A 20,659-nucleotide genomic window follows, 5' to 3' on the forward strand; every position below is an offset into this window, starting at 1 on the left:
GGAGTTCATGTAAACACTGATTCTTCCAAACCAACGTACATCTTTTATATAGTACATAGAGCAATTTTCTGAAGCAATGTAAACTAAAGTAATGTTTTCACTGATTATATAGAAATAAAATGAGCATTTTATAACAAGCCATTCAACTGAAATGTAATAAAGTAGTTAATCTTTCTGTGAGAAGACAAATACGCTTAAAATGCTTTGACAAAACAAATGTAAATCACAAAAAGCAAACTGGTTGTTCATGCATAATGATCCTTCCCTTGAAGCAACACATAGCTCATTATACATATTACATTTGGGTATGACTTTTTCAACCTAAACCATTATCATACTGGATATTTGAATGCTTTTGAACCACAGAAAAAAATTTTAAAGATTCACTAAGCCTGTGGGACCAAGTTAGTCTTCAAATTTCAATGTTCACAATTAAATGGCTGTGTAAAATCTTTATGGTTTTATTTTAGGCATCACAATGGGCTAGGAACTAATCCTTGTTTTCACTGATTATATTTTAAAAAGAGAAAGAAAGTGAATTTTCCAGAGTACATCAGTATTTTTGTCATTTAAATATTGGAAAAACCTAATCTAACAGGAAAAAAAAAAAAAAACCAAACCAGCAAACCCAAACAAGCTGAAACAAACTGCTTGCTTTTCTTTTGGAATAGAACATACCATGTTTTTAAATGTGTCTTCCTCTTTTGTAGCTGGATACACCTCGAGAATTAACCTACAGATATTTTCTCTCAGTTACTAGCTGACGATTTTTACATCTGTATGCCACTGTTGATTCTCAGAATTGTTATAGATCACACGGCACCTGTGGCATCACGTGAGTCACGAACATGATAATGCTAACACCATACACGGGACATACAGAAAAATATCTCATTTGGGCTTTTAATCCCCAGACCTAATAAGGCTGTCCTTAAATGTTTAATTGAGTTTTGTAGACAGCTGTTCATAGAACACCAGCACAATTTGAGAGCTGCTGTTTTAAATGCTGCAGGCAAGAGTTAGAATTATAGACTTCATAGACTAAGTGGAAAAACAAACTGGTGGCAAGGGCGCTGGAAATTTACTCTCATATATTTCAACTCCTCAAATTTCTTTTGCCTTACTCAGTCTCCTCAAGTCCTTGTCACACCTGCTACCCTTGTAGTAAGCAATGATTATTTCAAGTTTCTAGCTTGTACACAAAGTGTTTTATCTGGCAACCAGCTGCTATTAACAGAAAGCATCTTCTGCAAACCTTTTGCCTTACAGCACCCTAAACATGTCTTTTTCACACTTGTACACCATCTGAAAAAGTCTTCCTTATAGCTGTAATTAAAAAAAAAGCCTTAAAGACCTCCCCTACAGAAAGAAAAAAAATTAAAAAGAAAATCAGTATTTTATATTTTATGAGCTCCTTATAAAATTGACAGAGATATCTAATATCCCCCAATTTAATAAGCGAGACATCAGAATCAACAGTGGATTGTAAACCAACAAAACTGGTTATATTTTTTTGTTCATATTTGCTTCCACTTCAAATTGTTTCACATATACAATTGACAACCCTTTTCAAACACCAGTATTTGAAGAAAGTCCTTATACAGACCCTGAGACAGATGTGGTACAAAATGGAAATCAAGAGAAATACTAAAGCATGTGGGAATAGATTACTGTGAATTACAGTAAATTTCCCCCGGTATTCCATACAAATGTATAATCTTCACTCTACTCTTGAGTCACTCACAGAGTTGTGAGTGGTTTGTTTTCACAGATAGTGCATTTTTTCTTTTCTTCTTCCCATTCATATTTAAAGGCTCCATTTCACAGCACTATTCAGATCATTATAGTTTGGATTAAAAAAAAGCAAGGCAAAAGGCAGATTTCTATTACAAGAATTCAACAGTGAGGGAATTCCATAATTAAGAATGCATGTTCTACACCAGACAAGGGATCATGGAGTAATTTTCCACCCAGCCCAGAAGTACTGCCATTTCACTACAAATCCTAACTATGCAAAGAAAAAAGTCTTTTTGAAATGGGAAATTCCCCAAACGTTCATTTTTTTAAAGAAATCATGACAGTACTGCTTTTTCAGCAAGGGAGGGAACACCATACAAAATCTGTTGTACAAAAGAAAAAAAATATATCTGCAATTCCTCCAAATTCTGAAAATCATTTTGCTATATTCATCTCTTGGTTCTTTTCTACATATAGCCTTAATTAATTCAAGCATTCAATATTCAATATCTATTCTACTGATAGGTGAAATGCTTTAAAAAAAATGAAAGTCAATAGGACACATGTAATAACACCTTACTCTACTGCAGATTGTTGAGAAGAGAGCTTTGGACTGTTCAAAAACCAGCATCCTTGTAAGTATGAGGTCTTGCTTGAACTCAGACTGACACAGTGAATTCAAGGAACTGTGGGTAGGTAGGACCATGAGATCGATAAAGGAACTATGTGCCTCTGTCTGTGATCTTCTTCATTAGAAAACAAGTAAGCTATCTTGTAAAAAGAGGCTAGATTCAGCTCCAGGTTAACAATCATTACAGTTGATGGACCCTACAGGGATCTGGCTGACCAGCCACTAAATGTCTACATCTGAGATAGCTGAACCATTTGCTTCTATTGAGTAGATCTCCATTGGCTAGACATCCAGTCCATATGTAAGTACTTCAAGTGGATACCTAAATTTACCCTGTTCTCTTCCTGAATTCCATCCTCTCTTATCGTCCCAAAGTAAAAGGGTGGAATTACCTTTAATGTCTGTTCTACAGCACTTTTGGTCTCATATTTCATTATTCCAGACCAAAAAGCAAATTAATTTTTAGAAGTAGATGTAAATTACATGTCCTATACCACAAATACACCATACTAGGAGGAAATAAGTAAGAATTACTACTTTAAAATTTCAATATGGGTCCAAAAAGGAATATTCAAGTGGGAATATTTGAGCGTCACCTTTCAGAAAAGTGTAAAAGGAAGAAATGAACTAAAATGAGCTCATACTTTTTTATAAACTGAATATATGTACTCTACAGGATCTACAAGATGTGAGGGTTTTGACACCCCAGCATAAAGATATGGAGGATCAGAGGCTTCCAAAGACAGACAGCTTAAACAAGATGAAGACTCTATGGATTCAAACAGGCAGACCAGGAGATACGGCTCAAGCCTACAAATTCATAAATGATATGGAGATGAATAAAGACAGGATTAACCACTCCTTTCATAGTGTAAACAGTAAGGCACATAGTGACTTTATACATTTAAGCAGGATTTAAAAAACAAAGAAAAGAAGTGCTTCAAAGGTTATATAATTACTTTGTCAGACTCAATGCCATAGGATATTATAGAGGCTAAAAGAGTAAGTAGCTTCACAAAAGATTAGATGAAGTCTAGAAGGATAAATTCCTCAGTAGTTATTAAACATGACAGCCCGGACACCCTCTCTAGCTGTTAAAATCCTAAATGCTGAAATGAAGTGTCATTAGAGCAATCGATATGCTTCCTCAGACTCCTGTATTTTGACATAAGCTGCAAACAGTCACTATTGGAGGCAGAACGCTAAACCAACTGGGCTCTTGGGCTGACCCAGTAAAGTGGCATATGTAACACGTGAACAGCTTGCTTTCGTTAAGAGTAGTGCAGTATGGCTTGACTGGACTTCTAACACCATGGCCAGCTTAAATTACAGAATCACAAAATCACACAGAACACAGAAAGGTTGATGTTGGAATGGATTTCTCAGATCCAACACAAAATTTGTACTGTATATCTTGTGGAAAAAAACATTAATTAATTTAATTAATGAATTGTTGGATGAGACTTTGGGCAACCTGGTCTAGTGGAGGGTGTCCCTGCCCATGGCAGGGGGGTTGGAACTAGATGATTTTTGAGGTCCCTTCCAACCCAAACCATTCTATGATCCTATCATTAATTAACTACAACACAGCAGGTTCCATCTCAAAATCAAGAAACACTTTTTCATTGTGAGGGTGACTGAGCACTGTCACAGGTTGCCCAGGCAGGTAGTCATCCTCAAAGATACTCAAAAGTCATCTGAACACAGTCCTGGGCAACTGGTGCAAGTGTGCCTGCTTGAGCAAGGGAGTTGGACCAGATGACCTCCAGAGGTCTCTTCCAACCTCAACCATTCTGTGACAGATTCTGTGATTCTGTGTTTCTCTGAATCAGTGAGGGAGAAGGCATATTGGCTCCTTCCTCCCTTGAGAGTCACTCTGGCAGAAAGTGTCACTAGAAGGCCTGCTGTAAGTGTTTTTATGCAGTAGACACATCATTTAAATCTTCCAGTTTTAGACCTCTTCTCTCCTCCAGTTAGTAACTGTTGGAAGGAAAAGAGTGAGACAGAGTCTTTTGTAACTGATTGTAAGTACTGGACTACTTTGCCCCTTCAAGATGAAGAATTATATTCCTAACCAGCAGTCCATCCACTTTCTCCACAGTAGTTCAAGGATGCAAAAGTATTAGAAGTCTGAGAATCAGTACAAAACTTCTTTTCATTCATCATATGATGGATATTCACAAGTGGTCTGATGCCCAACAGGTCATCTGGTCCTTTCATAACTGTGATCCAGAACAGTACTGAGGGAGAGTAAGAAGGAGGAAGGATGTGGTGGGCTATTTGTATCTGTCACAATGATGAATAAATTCACCTTCCTGATAAAGTTTATGGACAGGCAATTATGGAACAGGAATGGAGTTGAATGGGAGGGAAGAAGCTCTCTGCTTGCTGGAAGTGATTATGAAATCATCATCTAGATGGTAACAGTTATCTCCAGGTGAAGCTAATTTGTGATTTTATCAATTAGTTCTCCTAACCCTCCCTGTACATGTAGGACACTTTTTTTTTTTTTTTAAAATTTCACAGTGGGATTAATCCAGTTTGAAGCCAGCTACTGATCTTTCAGTGAATTAGTTTATTTCATAATTTATTTGTATTTTATTATCCTAAACAGATTGCAAAATTGAGCATTTAAGTAATACACATAGTCCCCATGCAGTGGAGAAATGCATGCATAATATGCAAATTTGAAAATGTAGTCTTTTGTATCAATGCATGAAAAGCACTGCTATTGTAGCAAGGCAGTATTGATAAACAATATTTTAACAAGTGGATGTATAAAGTTATATCAACTTTATCTATACAGACACACACACATATATATTTATTATCCAGCAGAGAGGGAAATGGTGAACTGCAAAATTATTATTCTATAGAATGGCTCTGCAGCATCATAAATTAGGAGGAGAACTAAAAAATGCCAAGACCATTCAATGGAATTGCAGCCTAATTAATACTGTGCCTGGTTTATCTTTTTATATAAAAGATGTCAAAACATCTTAATTTTCAAATGATATCTAAAAGGTTTGTTTTAAAAAATATCTCCCAATGTATTTTTATCTAAAGACTGATAGTTCAGCCTGCATTTCAAGATGGCTTGTGCACTCTCTCATACTTGTCAATATTTACAATGAAGCACGCACTTACAAAATCTTTTATTCAGCAACCTTGATGTCATTATTGTGATGACAGATAACTAGTCTTCCCTGTGAGTCTTGCACTTTTGCTTACAGCAAATATTTTCCCAGTTAACATAGTGAAAATAGTAAAGACTCAGCATTTAACCATTAATTGCATAGCTGAAAGTCACATTATGCTTAGCCGATTGCTAGACCATACATTCATACCTTTCAAATAAAATTGTGCAAAACTTTTTTTTTTTTTTTTTTTGCAAGCTAACTAGAAGTAATCGTAGAGGCAAAGTAAAGTAACCTCAGTTACTGAATGGTTAGAAGAAGGAATTGAGCTTTTACTGCCAAGTTACATTTGTAGCCTCCAGTGCCTACTAGCCTCATTACTTCAGAGGAGGTTCTTTGTCCCTTCTTGACCTCATTTTCTCCCCTTTCAAAGGCCAATACTAACTGCAGATGCTTAAGGGATGTTCAAGACAAAACATTTCATATGAAAGAAATAGTTACAGATACTACATTCACAGACAAGGTGTCACATTTGAATACTGTAATTACTATTGACAATAATGTAATATTTACAAAATATTTCTCCCTTTTTTATGAAGCATTCTATTAGGCTACTCTGCCTGCCTAAACTGTGATATCCTAAGAAATTACAATGTACTAAGAACATCAGAGTGGATAAAAATATCAGCCTATTTCAAGACAAGATTTAGAAACAAAAGAAGGAAATGAAGGTTGGGACCTACTGAAGGAAGAAATAAACAGGATAGTGAGGGAATGACTTCCGGTAGCGTTTGGCATGCAAACAAATTGCCGCCATGCAAAACAGATTTATGAATATCAATGACTAGCCATCATAAACCATGTAATTTTGTTACAGTAATCCTTTGTAGCCATGATCCTAATGCTCCCTTTCAGACAAAATATTAACTATCTATGAAATATTATTCTTAGTACTACTTCTCTAATAAAATTAGCATTTCAAATGCAAAATATAAACAGTCTGTATATCAATGCTCAACAGTTTCAATTATAAACTTAATATTTTTAAGGAATTAGCAGAGAAAGGACAGGAGTCCCTAAATAAGAAAAGTCAGCTGCAAATAGAGGTTTGCATTAGTAAAAACAATTTCTAATATGACCACTAGGTGGAAATATTGTACTTACAGTTGGGGATGTGGCTGCTGACAGCAATGGTAAAATTCCTCCACAAGCAATAATAATATTGTCTACCATCTGGGAAATGAGGTGTATTGTGTTGTGTACAAAAATAATATTTTCATTGCTATTGACAAAGTCCATCACAGACTTTGTGGAGTGACTGCAAGAACAGAAGAAAGGATGGATTAAAAACAAACAGTTAAAATAAAAGTTTAGATAAATTTATTCTTTGCAACCAGACCATGAATATTTCTTTGCTACAAAGGCACAATCTTGTCTACAAAACTTTGCATGTAAATTTTCTAAAAATAAGAACAGGACTAGTCTAATGAACAAATTGATTGCTATCTATTTTCGCACCAGGGTTAGTTTCAGATACCCAGTTGAGAACAACGGCTCGTAACCTTCTATTCCCATCAACCAGTACTTCATTTCACAGACAGTTCTGCTGAAAGCAGCGGGGCTGTTTCTTCAGCATGGAAGTTATTATTTAATATTAAGAGTTCACCATACTGCACTAGTGCACCCTTGATAACACCTAATGATAACACCTGCTAGTGTTTTAAAGGCGAAACTTGATAATATGGTGGTATCTTGATCTAATATTAACTTTATTAACTATTATTAAATTTAGCATTAGCAATAGCTTTGCAAGCCACAGATGCTAATAAGATTAGCTGAAATCTCAGCCACTCCTAATTGGTGAGAAATTGTGCCATGAAACAGTCACTCCTCAAAAATAAAAAATACTGTGAGGAAATATTAAGGAATACTTGGTCTGTAAGTATGTTCTTTTCCCAAAACAACATTGTTGCCAGCCAGCAAACAAATAGTAAAGGCTTCAATTGAAAATATACAAAGTGAACTTCAATCTCCAAGCTTTACCTAAACACAAAATGTAAATCTCTCCCACATATTTGGCCGAAAAAATCATCAAAATTGTCTACGTCCTAGTGACTACCACAGAACAGTTCACCAAATTGGAAATTAAATACAATATAAATTGGTTCTTGGATACAACTATGCTCAAGTTTTCTGAAAATGAACTATTCTGTCCTGGAAATTAGATTAAATAGTGTCTATTATACCTAAGGGCTCTGATAACACTAGGTTATTGAGTATCTCTGTTAAAGTGTACAAAACCCAACAGAAATCACATTGCTGTCATAAAATATAACACAACCTCCAAGACTACAACCAGAAGCTGGCATGCAAAAGGAAAATTGTCAACTAGAAAGAGTGAGTTCTTAAAAAATGTGATAGGAAAGACTTCTTATTTAGAAGTTGCACAGGTAGAGAAGCTCTCTTTTAATTGAGCAATTGAGAAAAACTGGCCATTAGCAGACACATGAGTCTTCCTCGTGTCTGAAAAAGAAGCAGCAGATTCTAATGTTAAATGGAACCTGAAAGAGCAGCTCAGTTTAGTTAGGTATGTACAAGTTATACAATCTCTCAAGAAAACAGAAAATGTTACCTGTGAAATAGAGCTGTTACAGGCTGGGAAGGGGTGAAAAGAGAAGATACAGAAGGACACTTGAGCTAACATCAACTCTCTACCTTCTCACTACCCTAGTAAAATCCCCTCTACACCACAGTCAATTTTTCCTCAGTGACAGAAACACAAAACAGGAGTTAAAGAAGAAAAACCACCTACCTTCTCCAAACATGTACATCTGTTTCTAGTGCAAAAAGCAAGTCTGTCAGGAGCCGCTGGTGCATGGGAGACCATTTAAACTCTGGGATACGAAACATAGTTGTGCGTGGACCTGGACTAAACTGTCGTCGCTGCTCTTCTGTCATTGGCATTCCTCGAAATCCCAAGTCAACACGTAAATCCCGGTCTTGCTGGGTGACAGATCGACCCTGTACTGCCTACATCAACAACAAGTTCAAAAATCATGTTACCTTTTTGTAGTGTGTTTTTGAATGGATCACAGAATTGGAAAAAGGATGGCCTAACCCAGGACACGAGCACAAACTACAGGAGATATTGGTATTCCAAGGCAGGCAGTATCCTTCAGTAAAGGAGCTGCTCCAATTCAAATCAATCAGCACTAAGGGGCTACGGTTGGCCTTCCTCCCAGCTATTCACCGATGTTTTACACTCAGGTTCTTCACTTGAAGTATTACAGAAAAGACCAAACACAGCATGTACAAGGTCAGCAGTGACAAGACTTTGTGTACAGAAAACAACTATTCTTTTGTGCTGATAACATAGTTTTATTTGAGCATTTGCCTCAAAACATGGACAAACTATACAGTGATGGCTTGAAGGAATCAGTGTGCTTTTAGACAGCTCCTCATTTTCCAAAACCAATTTATTTATCTGGCCTTTTTAGCAAGATCATTACAGAATCAAGTCCAGTCTCCAAATCTCATTTTGCCAATTTTGTTACCCCTTGTTAATTTGTTTTATGGGTCCTCAGGACATTCTTTAGCTTCACCCAACAGGTGGTGGATGTGAATTTCATTCCCTTTCAATACTTGGTGATTAAATACAAAAGTAAAAGATATACTTAGAGGATATGATGGGGAAACACTAGTAAAGAACAAACATTTTGACTGAATTTGAGGCAAATATTCATAACAATGAAATTACTTACAATGTGTAACATCTCTGAAAGGAAGAAATACAAAGTCTGATCACTGACATTATTTTAAAGTGACTTTAGTTTAACTTCAAACTGGCAAAATAGAAAATATACTTGCTTTGCTCACATATTCATTTCCTGATCTCAGCATGCTATTATAAATTTGGACATTTAAAAGAAAAAGACATTTACAAAATATTTGTACTAGCAATGTAAAAATGGACATGGCATTGGAGTTGAGCTGGAAAGCTTCTGAGATCTTTAGTCTTCTAAAGTCTTCTTGTCTTCTGCACAGTGCTTTCAAATCTATTTTCAGTCATTCTTAGTTAGGACCACAGGAAAAAGTTAATTTTATATTTTTCAATATTTGATCTACTATTGATAAAGACATTAACTCTTCTCAGAAGTAAGCGGGAGTTCCCATCTACTTTGTTGTGCAATTTGCTGCTTCCTTTCAGTCTATTTGAACAAGAGACAGCTTACTTCTTACTGATAAAGTGGGCAACTAATTGTAGATCTGTTTTTAGACAATTCAAGGTTAACAGCTCCATTCACATACCACTTGTTCTGTTCTGGGTACAACTACAGGTAGTTGCCATGTCAGCAGCAGTAATCATAACTGTACCATAACAGAAGAGCTTTTATCCAGCCAATAAAACTGCATTTGCAAGAATAGGCTTTGATGTGCATTGCATAAACCACCATGAAACCCAGCTATACACAGTTAGGTGGCCAGTCTTTAAGTAATTTTCAGTGTTTTCAGTGGTCTCAAAGAGATCAAATCTAATGTGGCAGTTCCCACACATGCTGCAATCCAAACTCCAGCCTCTGGCTCCACTGTAGATATGTTAAAATTAACATTGCTCTTTACTCATGGAAACAATAATGCTTAATTTACATTTTATTCAATACATATTTCCATCTTTTTTTATTAAGGTTAATTTCATTTAAACAGAAAAGATTTAACTGTGGACAGCTTACAGTTCACAGGGTATTTTAAAACACTCAAAGAAGAGATTAGAAGATAACAATTCTAGTGGTTACACAGTTGATAATTGTTTTTAAGAAAATTATTTAAAAGAGAGATGGCTACAGACTTAAATCAATTCATTGAGGTTACCATTGATTTTAGTGGGAAATAACTATAATCTAAGTAGTATATGGAGAAGCGAGGGATTTAAAAAACTTGTATAATCAGACTCTTGAAGAGTACACAGTTTGCAGATAATTTGCAGATCCAAAGGATCTGTTGGAACGTTATGAGTAGCGAAGCGTAAAACATTTGGAAAACATTTTGTTTCTCCTATCTTACAATGATCTGATAAAAGTTCATTAAGATTTATGTATCATTTTAATCCTAACAAATAATTATAAGCATGAGGAATTTACATTTTTATAATTCAACTGCTACAGGTGAAATTCATCAAGAAAAGAGGTTAACAAACAGAAAAGTCCCAAAGTCACGCTGACAGGATTTTCAGATTATCTTTTCCATTCAATATTTATCTTACAAATTCACTGTGTTTATGGGTCCGTATATATACCTAGCAAATTAATACTACCATAAAAACTGATTGCTTCTTTTTCTTGCTATCCTCTATTCATTCCCATTTATCAGTTTCCATGGTATTAACAGTCTTAATTTTAAGGTGTTTGGGAACTGATAATAATAGATACATTATTCCTATCAAGAGCTTTCAGTGCTTGTTCTTTATTACACAGAATGCTTTTAAATATAAGAATCCCTACACAATGCTTGATAGCCTGTCACTGATGTTAGGATTTTCATAGTTTTGGAAAAAATATTTACAAGAGAACCCCAAACTTTTCTTGTAATACCTGTCTAGGGAATTCTCTTCAAAAGAGAGGTTCTTATAGAAGAGAGACTTAGAAGAGCCTTTCTGTATGTCAGAACCCATGGTCTGAGAAACCCTTTTTTTTTTCCCCAATTCTTTTTTAAAAGGGAAAGTATCTGTTTTGGAAACTACAGATTGTTTAAATAAATTAAAAAGTCCATAAATGGGAGTTTTTGTGAAAATATTATCTCCCTGAAGAACAAAGCAGGCAGGCTGATCTGTGTTCTTTTATCAGATGACATATACTTTGAGTGCACTTGACTGTATTTCTGAAATTCTTTCTTCTGACAATTTTGTACACACTATACAGAGCAATTTTTGCAATTTTTGTTTGGCTCTTCTTCCATAGTTTCAGGAAGTCTGCTTGACTTTAAAATCCTAGAACGTAAATACTGGTGTACATACTGAACATATAGTCAACTAGTAAAATCTTGAAGGTAGTAAATTCTTTCACCTGATAACATCTTTAAAAGCAATCTTTGATTGTGTGCTACAATCTTTGAACAATGCCAATGAGGAAATTAATTCTGTGCTTTAAAAGTTAAAAGTGATCCTATATTTTGCTGTGTATACAGAGTAGAAATTCTTTCAAACAGTAGACTTCTGCCTTGGCCTTCCCATTTTCAAAATGCTATGGTTCTCACAAAACCACTAATTTTTCAGAGTTTTTCAGAGAGAGACCTAGACAAGAAAGGATCTCCAATAAGAAAGTAGATACTTCTTTTATTAATCATATCTGGTCTGGAAATGAAGTCACAGTTTTTCTTCTATTATCCCTAAACTATTCCTTTTCTTGTGTTAGGATCAAATATGGACATTATGCCAGCCTTCCTGTAAGGGAATAAAGATAGTGTACTAAAGTGCTGTAAGACTACACTTTGAGAAAGTTACTGCAAGAGTAAAGAATACTTCAATGTGTATTTCATAGTAAAATATAGATATTTCTAATCTTAAGACATACTAACAAGAAAGTCTAAAGTAGAATTCTAAGAGCGTCAGATAATGTCTCCACACGAACTAAGGAAAATGGATGAGAGGTTCTCTTAGCTAAGTTTTTTCAAACTAAAGCATCCATAATTGCTATACCTATTTTCTATACAGATATGAAAGACTTCACAATCCTTACACATGTTACAGCATTTTCAAAGTAAACAGGCTTGGAGGATGGAAACCTTTCATATAATTAAACAAATATACTTCAAAAATCTCTCAGATCTCATACTACTAATTTATCCAGCAGCAACGAATAGCAATTACATCAGACACATACATGGCTACAGCACTTGAAACTTACCTGGGTTGTGGTAGTTGTCTGGATCTTCCGTATCTCCTTTCCTGCTTCCTTACCATCATCAGATCTTTCTGTGTCGGATATTATACTTCCTGCATCAACACTAGGTACAGTTTTGCTACCAGAAGACTCTGTCTCAAGAGTTGTGGCAGTCATTTCGGCATATTCTAATCCTTTAGATGATGAAGCCAACTCCCTCTCAGAAATGCTACTCATTCCATCTGAGGTTGTGTGAATTTTGAACTCCTTGTCCTCTATTATACTTGAAGAACATGTTATATCTACACTACCCGTCATATGTGCAAGCAATCCCAAATCATCATTTACACCAAGATGCATCTGCGTCTCTTGTACATTTGGAATAGAAATGTGATTACTTGAAAGTTCGGGTAGAAGTTTCTCCTCTTGACTAGGTATTTTATCAAAGAGAAATGAAGTACTGTTAGTAGAAGGTTCATCTTTCTCATCCGCCAGAGTTATTAATGGACCATTATCTTTTTCCTCATTCTTCTTAATAATACCCACACTTCCATGAACATTGTTTTGCAGCTTCTCAACAGCAGCGCTATATACATTATCTAGAAGAGATTCGACTTCTACAAGTGCACCATTTTCTCCAGTTACCAGTGTCTCTGGTGATAAATCCATATCATCAAGTTTCACTTCAGTAGCTTCTACCTTTTCAGCTTTTATATCAACTAAAAGGTCATGAACTTCCACATGCACTCCTCCTCCTGGTCTCTCAGCACTTCCAAGAACATCATCTGACACTTTTGTAGTCATGAGCAAGTCTCTCGTATCTGTACTGACAGGGTAATCTGTTTCACTTTCTGGACTTTGGCTCTGTGAAAGGTCTTCTATCTCTCGAATTTCCATTCCACCTTTTGCTCCTGTTGTCTGAGAGGAAAGACCTGAGATAGTGCTCACATTCCCCTTCTTCCCCTTTTTTATGTTTTCTTCCTCCTGTCGTTGATACTCTTCATACATTTTTGCCAGATACTCCTTGTGAGCCTCGTATGTGACCTTAAAAATAAAAGAACAGATTATATGGATGAATATATGCTACATGAACTTGGACAAAAACTAACAAGAATTTTAACAACATGTTACATACAGCTTACAAATTGTTTCACAACAAAGGACCTACAACGATGACAAAAAAGTGCCACCTTGACATGTATGGAGACAGCCACCAGATGGCACTAAATCACTTGACATCTTATCTAACTGTATTGCCAGTCCCTTTGGGGGAGTTGCCAGTATTAAAAAAAAAAGACATCCAAGAGCCATTTCTTACCTTGGAATGAGCTATAGAAAGAGTATCCACCCACACTCTCCAGCCTCCCCATTCATATTTTATTGCATGATACAAGAGAATACGGAAAATGTTGTAGACCATCTCTGTGATCTTCTGCTCTTCAGAGTTCTTAGGGTTAATGTATCCCAGAGAAAACATCCAGTCCTGCCACACTGAACACTGAAGTAAACATCTAAAGTGAAATAATTAGGTCAAAATATATCCAAAAAAAAGCTTCTTTATTTTAATATTATGATGGTTAAAATAGGAGGAACATATCCTCTGAACATCAATCCAATAGTAGGAAGAAACTTAAAAATACTTTAGGATGAATAAAAATTTAAAGTGTATTATAAACAGTAGAATTCACTATTAGTTGCTGAACTAAGAAAAGTTACTTTTTCCTATTCCATTACCAGACCTATGCCATTTATCTTTTATATATTCCATCTAATATACAGTATAAAACTCGATATGGAGTATAACAGATTGCTATTACCCACAAGTCAAGGATGAGAAAATACTATTTGTAGTGACATACCTTCTGTTTTCACGGCTATTACTAAAGAGTTTTATCATATCAGATAAGAACAAACGTCGAACTTCCATCAGCTCTGCACTTGGTGTGGAGTTTTTTAGCAGCGTTGCCACCACCTTAAGAATCACTTTGAAAGAATAAATTAGTTACCTAACACACTTTAACAACATTAAAAAAAAAAAAAAAGTTGCTAAAAGCTACTAATTTAAGTAATAACTGAAACCTATCTGTATTTGAGATGCAATAATGAATTGTTCTCACTTCCTGAACCATTTCAAAAAACCCCATAACCTCTAGGCAATACTTTCACCATACAAACTTAATATATTGTCCTTACTTGGATTCTGAATTTTCACTGTAGAATCTGGCTCTGGATGTGGTTTATGAACAACTTGAGTGCATACTTGTTCTGTCAAAATCTAAAACACAGAATATTAATCTCCTTTTAACATTTTTAACTAAATGTTACAGCATTTCTTTGTTCATTTTTAAATTTGTTAAGAAGAACATTTACCATGGCCACATTAAATATTTTGATAAAATATTTTTATTCTTGAAGAATGGAAATGAGCAATTCCTCCTGCAAGGAGCAAGATTTTCAGGATGTACCATCACTGCCTAACTAACTTCTTAGTTAGCTGACTAAATATACAAAAATGGTGTTTTAAATATATTTAATTCATATTCTTTATAGTGTTATACATTCACAGATCAAAAATTCTTTCATGAGCACCATGCATCAGAAGTTATTCTCATATATTTCATCCATAACCAAATCCAGTATTTCTTAAAAGTGGGTTTGGTTTTCCCCTGCTAGGAAAGAGGAACAGCCACAGACAGTGCTCCATAGGAATGATCCTGGAACTTCACTTAATGAGCAAGACAGATCATTCTCCTGTTTCATGAATTGTACCTGGCAAACTAATTAGTCTGTATTGAGGCAACACCACAGACTTTTCACACTGGGATACCTGTCACTGTTTCTGTGTATACAACTTTATTTTTAAGATCAAGCTAAAATTTTAATTATAATAATGCAGGATACTCAATAAGTATATTCAAGTAAATTTATTTCAAAATAGAATCATTTCACTAGTAAAACTTACTTATTTTAAAGCAGAAATTTAGTTCATTCATTAATCAATAATCAAATTACTATCAATTGTAAACTGACTAATCTTTGAATAGGTCATTACATATTGGTATTTAAAACAGAATGCAAATATGCCTTTGCCTTTTACGAGAGAATGTGGAAAATATCTGCATCATTTCTTTGGCAAGTCTTTTGTACTTCTGGCACTTAATTCCTTTTTCTCCTCCTCTGGCTATTTATTCAAATGTAAATGGCTGTGAATGCCGGACTGCACTTACTCAAGTCACTGAGTTACGTATTTTCTGAGCATATCAATCAAAGAAGCTCTCAGAAATCTGAATGCAGGGACATTTAGACTGTGAGACCCAAGTGGTCAAACCACACAAGGTAAGCTTAGACATGTGCAATAAAAAAGAACTTGATGTCTGAGTAAGTCATTGGTGTTCAGGTTTTTATAATCATAGGACAATGTGTTCTTCATCACTCAGACTCAAAACCCTAAATATCAAGCACTTCTTTAGTTTTCCTTGTCTTTTCTGGAACCAATCCTATATATCAAGCCATTACACCTTTTTATGACTAAAAAAATTATAATAAAATAAATTGCAAAAGATTCAATCTAAGTCACCATTCTAAAAATAACTGAATATTGGATGAGATCTTTATGCATTTGCAAGCATGAGGACATGGGTTTCAACCTACTTGATGTTAACAGTATTTTGCTTAAACAAAATTGCTCATCTGAAGTTTCTACAAGAGCTTGCTAGAAAAGTCAAATGCTTTGAGGTCATATTCACTGGCCTCAAGCAGTATCTGTTACATAAAAGTAGCTGTGTTCAGTTACCATTTTGGCATACTATCAGCATTACTAGTAAAAAATAAAACCAGCATATTTCAAAGTTTTGTAAAATTGAAAGGAATGGCACAAAAAAGAAAAAGATAAAAAAAGCCATCTCTTTTGCTCCAGGATTTTCCATTGCAATGGAAACAAACTCCTCCAAACAACGGAAGAGTTAAGAGCAATTGCAGGTCTACAGTAACTTTTTTTTGATGTGGAAAGTGATGAACATCTTAAATAGCAGGATCTTTTCCATCATTTTTTGTAATGCCATAAGTGGAAAGTTTTATAGAGACTATGTAAAAATTATGACATTGTTTAAAAAAGTATCCAACGCATGGTAAAATACATTCTAAACCAAGAAATCCTTTCTTAAAATTTCTATCTAAAATTTTCTCAATAATCTTGAGAATCAGGATATTGTAAAGCACAGAGTCACAACAATATAATTGAGCCATAATTTTTACAATAGAGATAACAATCTCCGTGTGTAATAATTAGTACCTCATAAAGCGTGTTATATGTTGTAATGGTCACTGTATTTGTATGCAGCATCAACCTTTCTCCAAGAAGTGTGAAAAGACTGTGAGTATGCATGATTTCAACCTTTCGCCTGAAAAAGAAAATAAAATAGTAGGAAAATGCCAAGCATGTTGAACATTCTAAGTAAATGCAAAAAAATCCCAAAAGTCAAATATTTTGATGTTGTACTAAAAAGTTCTAAACCTTGCTATTCTATAAATATTATGAGTTGAGCGTCATTTAAGATCTTTCCCAATATGAATGCAATTGTAGTAATACACCAAGGTTCTCAGAAAGCAATGCTGTATTTTGGGATGGGCTCACCCTCCATGATTTTCACTGTGGAAAAAGACAAAAGATTCCCTTTCTATCTTACTTGGGCTGAGAGTTCAAGATGTTCACAGGCTGGCTAAAATGTGATTACTGCAGAATATAACTTTGTCGCTCTCTCAAGGACTCAGAACAATCCAACCTCAGATATTCCAACATAAATACTAAACACATACAGATTTATCAATACTGCCATTCTCTTTATATAGCATTCTCTCATGCAGCCAAAATAATTAAATCCTGGAATAACATATATTACAATGCACAGGAAATAAAACCCTGAAAAGTTATAAAATTCCAAGTGATTGAAGTGAATTTTATAGCTAGGATCCAAAACTACTGAAATCTTAAAAATCGTAGAAGAAAGCAGCTCACATCAGTGAATTCCATCTGTGCCAAAACACTATTCTTTTAAAAATGGATCTAACATCATAAAAAATAAATTGCATCATTAAATTTATCTACTTTGTAATGAATACAAAATAAAAAACATTATTCAAAATAATTAATAATCTATATTAAAGAAGTAGAAAAATATAAAATAAGATAAAAGACAGTAAAGTTTCTGTAAAATTTTATGCATTCAAAAGCTAAGAAACTCCCTTTTCATGATTACTGATGATAACCCAGGTTTAAATTATATAGATTCATTCTAGAACTTTTGAAATTAATACATTATATTATAATTTTCAAATAACTACAAAAGAGAGTGGCAACAACTTGTAACTGTGTACTCTTCTGTGCACAGAAGAGAGTTCATGAGTTACTTATGAGAAAAACTACAGATATTCAACCTTGTGAGCTATGATGTAGCATATGGAAGTGAAAATTCATTGGAAAGTTTAAATGTGCAGATAAAAACCAAAAGTAAAAAACAGACTATGATTTCAGTGGTGGCTTAGAAAGAATCAAAGATGGCAGAGAAGGAAAAAAACTGGATTTTGCCAACGGTTAGACAAAGTAGTCTATCATCACAGATCCCAAAGAAAAATCAATTAAGTTATTCAGCCTCTCATCTAACAAATTACTCGTCACTTCTCCTAAGAATCAATTACCTCCACTCTATAGCTTAATCAGTGATGAATATATATGAACTACAGCAATGGTAACTGGTTTTGTACCTGCACATTTGTTATTAATATTATATTGGTTCAGATTTCATAAATCACATTGTGTCACTACTTTAGTGCATTACAATACAACGCCTGTTTCCTGTACTGTGAAACAGAAATTTAAGTGCTTTATAATTTTATGTAGTTTATGATCACTTGGAATTTTCTGTAGTTGACTACAATTTTATAAAATCATGCGTATGCACACATATGTATGTGCACAAATAGGTACACCTCACAAGCACTAGCTGTAAGATATGAAAATGGGAGGAGGGGCATTTTTACTTGCTGAAATCTACATAAAATGTGAACATTTATAGATGTTTGGAGGTCTGAAAATTTAAAAAGCTTTGAAAGTTACACAGAATATTCAAGTGGATTTCAGTGACTTAACATTAAAAATGAAGTTATTTATTTTTGTGCTAGGTAAATACTTTCACTCAACAATGGAAACTACACTGATACATCCATAATTACAAGTAGATGCTAAGGACTGGGAAATGAAACTTCAGCTTCTGAAAAATCTCACTTTTCTTTTTCTGTAGTGTTCCGCTGACAGTTTGTGACTTGATTTACTGGATAAGAGATAAATAAGTTTAAATTTAAACAAATGCACTTATTTGGGCATGATTAGGCTTCTGCACAAGTCAAACAAGTCTGGTGTATCTTACTTAATCCAACTCCTATCAACGTGAATGATTTTTAGTAAGTTATGTCTGAAAAGCCCTTGGAGATTTTTGAGTGGGCTATCAATTTGCTTTATTAATTCCCAGAACACTATTTGACTTGCTGGATCCCAAAAGAAAAATCCCATTTGGGAGCATATTCTCAGCTAACTGTCTCTCCATTATACAGTCATACTTTATTGATCTTACTGAGAAAAGCATGTCTAGCAATACTGCACTCTGGCTGGACTCCTAGCTCCTTTCCCTTCTAAGGACGTTTTTCATGATGAAGCCTCTTGTGAAGCACACGGTTAATCTTTATACTGTGCAGTCTTCAACTAGAGTATCATTGTGGGTTAACCCTGGCGGATGGCTAAGCACCAAACATAGATGGGGAAAGTGAGCAAAAGTAGATTACACAGCACTGCATGCTTTTTAAGTCTTTCTTAACAACAAAATAGGGAAGACAAGACTAAGTATGTGTATTTCGTGACAGAAATTCTTTTTAAATGTGAATATTTCTTGTTGCCGCGTTTTATATGTGAATATTTCTTGCATAGAGGTATGTCCTTATCTCTTATTTACACTCATTTACTTAGTCTGTTTGCTTTTCATTCCAAAACTTTCCCATGTGAATAACATATTCTTCTATTTCATTTTTCCCATCATTTTAAAGCTATTTTTAAAAGTACTGCCCTGAAACTTTTATTGCAATGGCAGTGAATATTCCAGCAACACATTTTTGATGAAACTCATATGTTTCCTATTATCCTTAACTGAATATACAATTTACATTTATAAAATGTATTTTTGGAAAAACGTTTTTAATTCATTTTAAGACTTGAAGTTCAGTATATCATATATTTGGCAGACAATCACTGTATGTTTTCAAACATCATAGTAGAATCATAAAATCACAGAATCATAGAATGGTTTGGGTTGGAAGGGAATTTAAAGATCATCTAGTTCCAACCCCCTTGCCACGGGCGGGGACACCCTCCACTAGACCAGGTTGCCCAAAGCCCCATCCAACCTGGCCTTGAACACTTCCAGGGATGGGGCCTCCACAACCTCTCTGGGCAACCTGTTCCAGTGCCTCACCACCCTCACAGTAAAGAATTTATTTCTAACATCTAATCTAAATATGCGCCTTTCATCTTAAGGCCATTATCCCTTGTCCTATCACTACATGCCTTTGTAAACAGTCCCTCTTCAGCTTTTTTTACTAATAGTAGTAACAAGTTAACTAGAAATTTTATCTAAATGTATAAAGGGACAAATTATTAATCGGTAAACATAATTTTATTTTAATTATTTCTAAAGACTGTCAAAGAATATACAGTAATCATGACCAAAAGACAAGAATTGTGAACTTAAATACATCACTATAACAATTTTAAAACTACACTTACTTATGACCCAAGTGTTTAAGAAAATATCCAAGGACCTTCAAAGCTTGCACCCATATACTCTCACTTTTGGAAGCCAATAATTTATAAATTACTCTAAAAAAAAGAAAAACAAATTCAACAAGATTTTTTACTTTATTACTAAACATCACTTATATAGATTTTATTTGATTGATCAGAGATATTTCTTAATAAATAAAACCATAAAAATAGCAATTTACACAAAATGGAAGTATATACTGAAAGCACCAAGCACAGCAGAAGAGTTTGATTATGAATTCTTTAGCTTAGAGACATGGTGTCTTTTGGTACAGTTCAATGTTTTATAACAGCAAGCGACAACCTTCTCTCGTACTTCTACCTTGGAGCAAATAAAAGACAGTCTGAGCAGCTGTAGCTTAAGACATGAAAAGCAGATTGGAGCACATAAGGTCACATCCTGGAGTTTCTTGGA

The 20,659-nt window shown here is 34.6% G+C and overlaps 1 protein-coding gene across 6 annotated transcripts in view; it reads right to left on the reverse strand.

The window, feature by feature from the left end:
- The window catches only part of NBEA (neurobeachin), a 524,026-nt gene that overhangs the window by 334,306 nt on the left and 169,061 nt on the right, over positions 1–20,659 (reverse strand). For all 6 annotated transcript variants that reach the window (XM_075741999.1, XM_075742002.1, XM_075742000.1 and 3 more), the window contains exons 17-24: positions 20,209–20,301; positions 16,672–16,780; positions 14,574–14,655; positions 14,240–14,363; positions 13,699–13,891; positions 12,405–13,424; positions 8,318–8,535; positions 6,670–6,823 (exon numbers count right to left, since the gene is read on the reverse strand). In XM_075741999.1, coding sequence (XP_075598114.1) covers positions 6,670–6,823; positions 8,318–8,535; positions 12,405–13,424; positions 13,699–13,891; positions 14,240–14,363; positions 14,574–14,655; positions 16,672–16,780; positions 20,209–20,301 — 1,993 coding nt within the window. The remainder of the gene's footprint in view (positions 1–6,669; positions 6,824–8,317; positions 8,536–12,404; positions 13,425–13,698; positions 13,892–14,239; positions 14,364–14,573; positions 14,656–16,671; positions 16,781–20,208; positions 20,302–20,659) is intronic.

This window comes from Balearica regulorum, chromosome 1, assembly GCF_011004875.1.
Source record: "Balearica regulorum gibbericeps isolate bBalReg1 chromosome 1, bBalReg1.pri, whole genome shotgun sequence".
NCBI classification, from domain to species: domain Eukaryota; kingdom Metazoa; phylum Chordata; class Aves; order Gruiformes; family Gruidae; genus Balearica; species Balearica regulorum.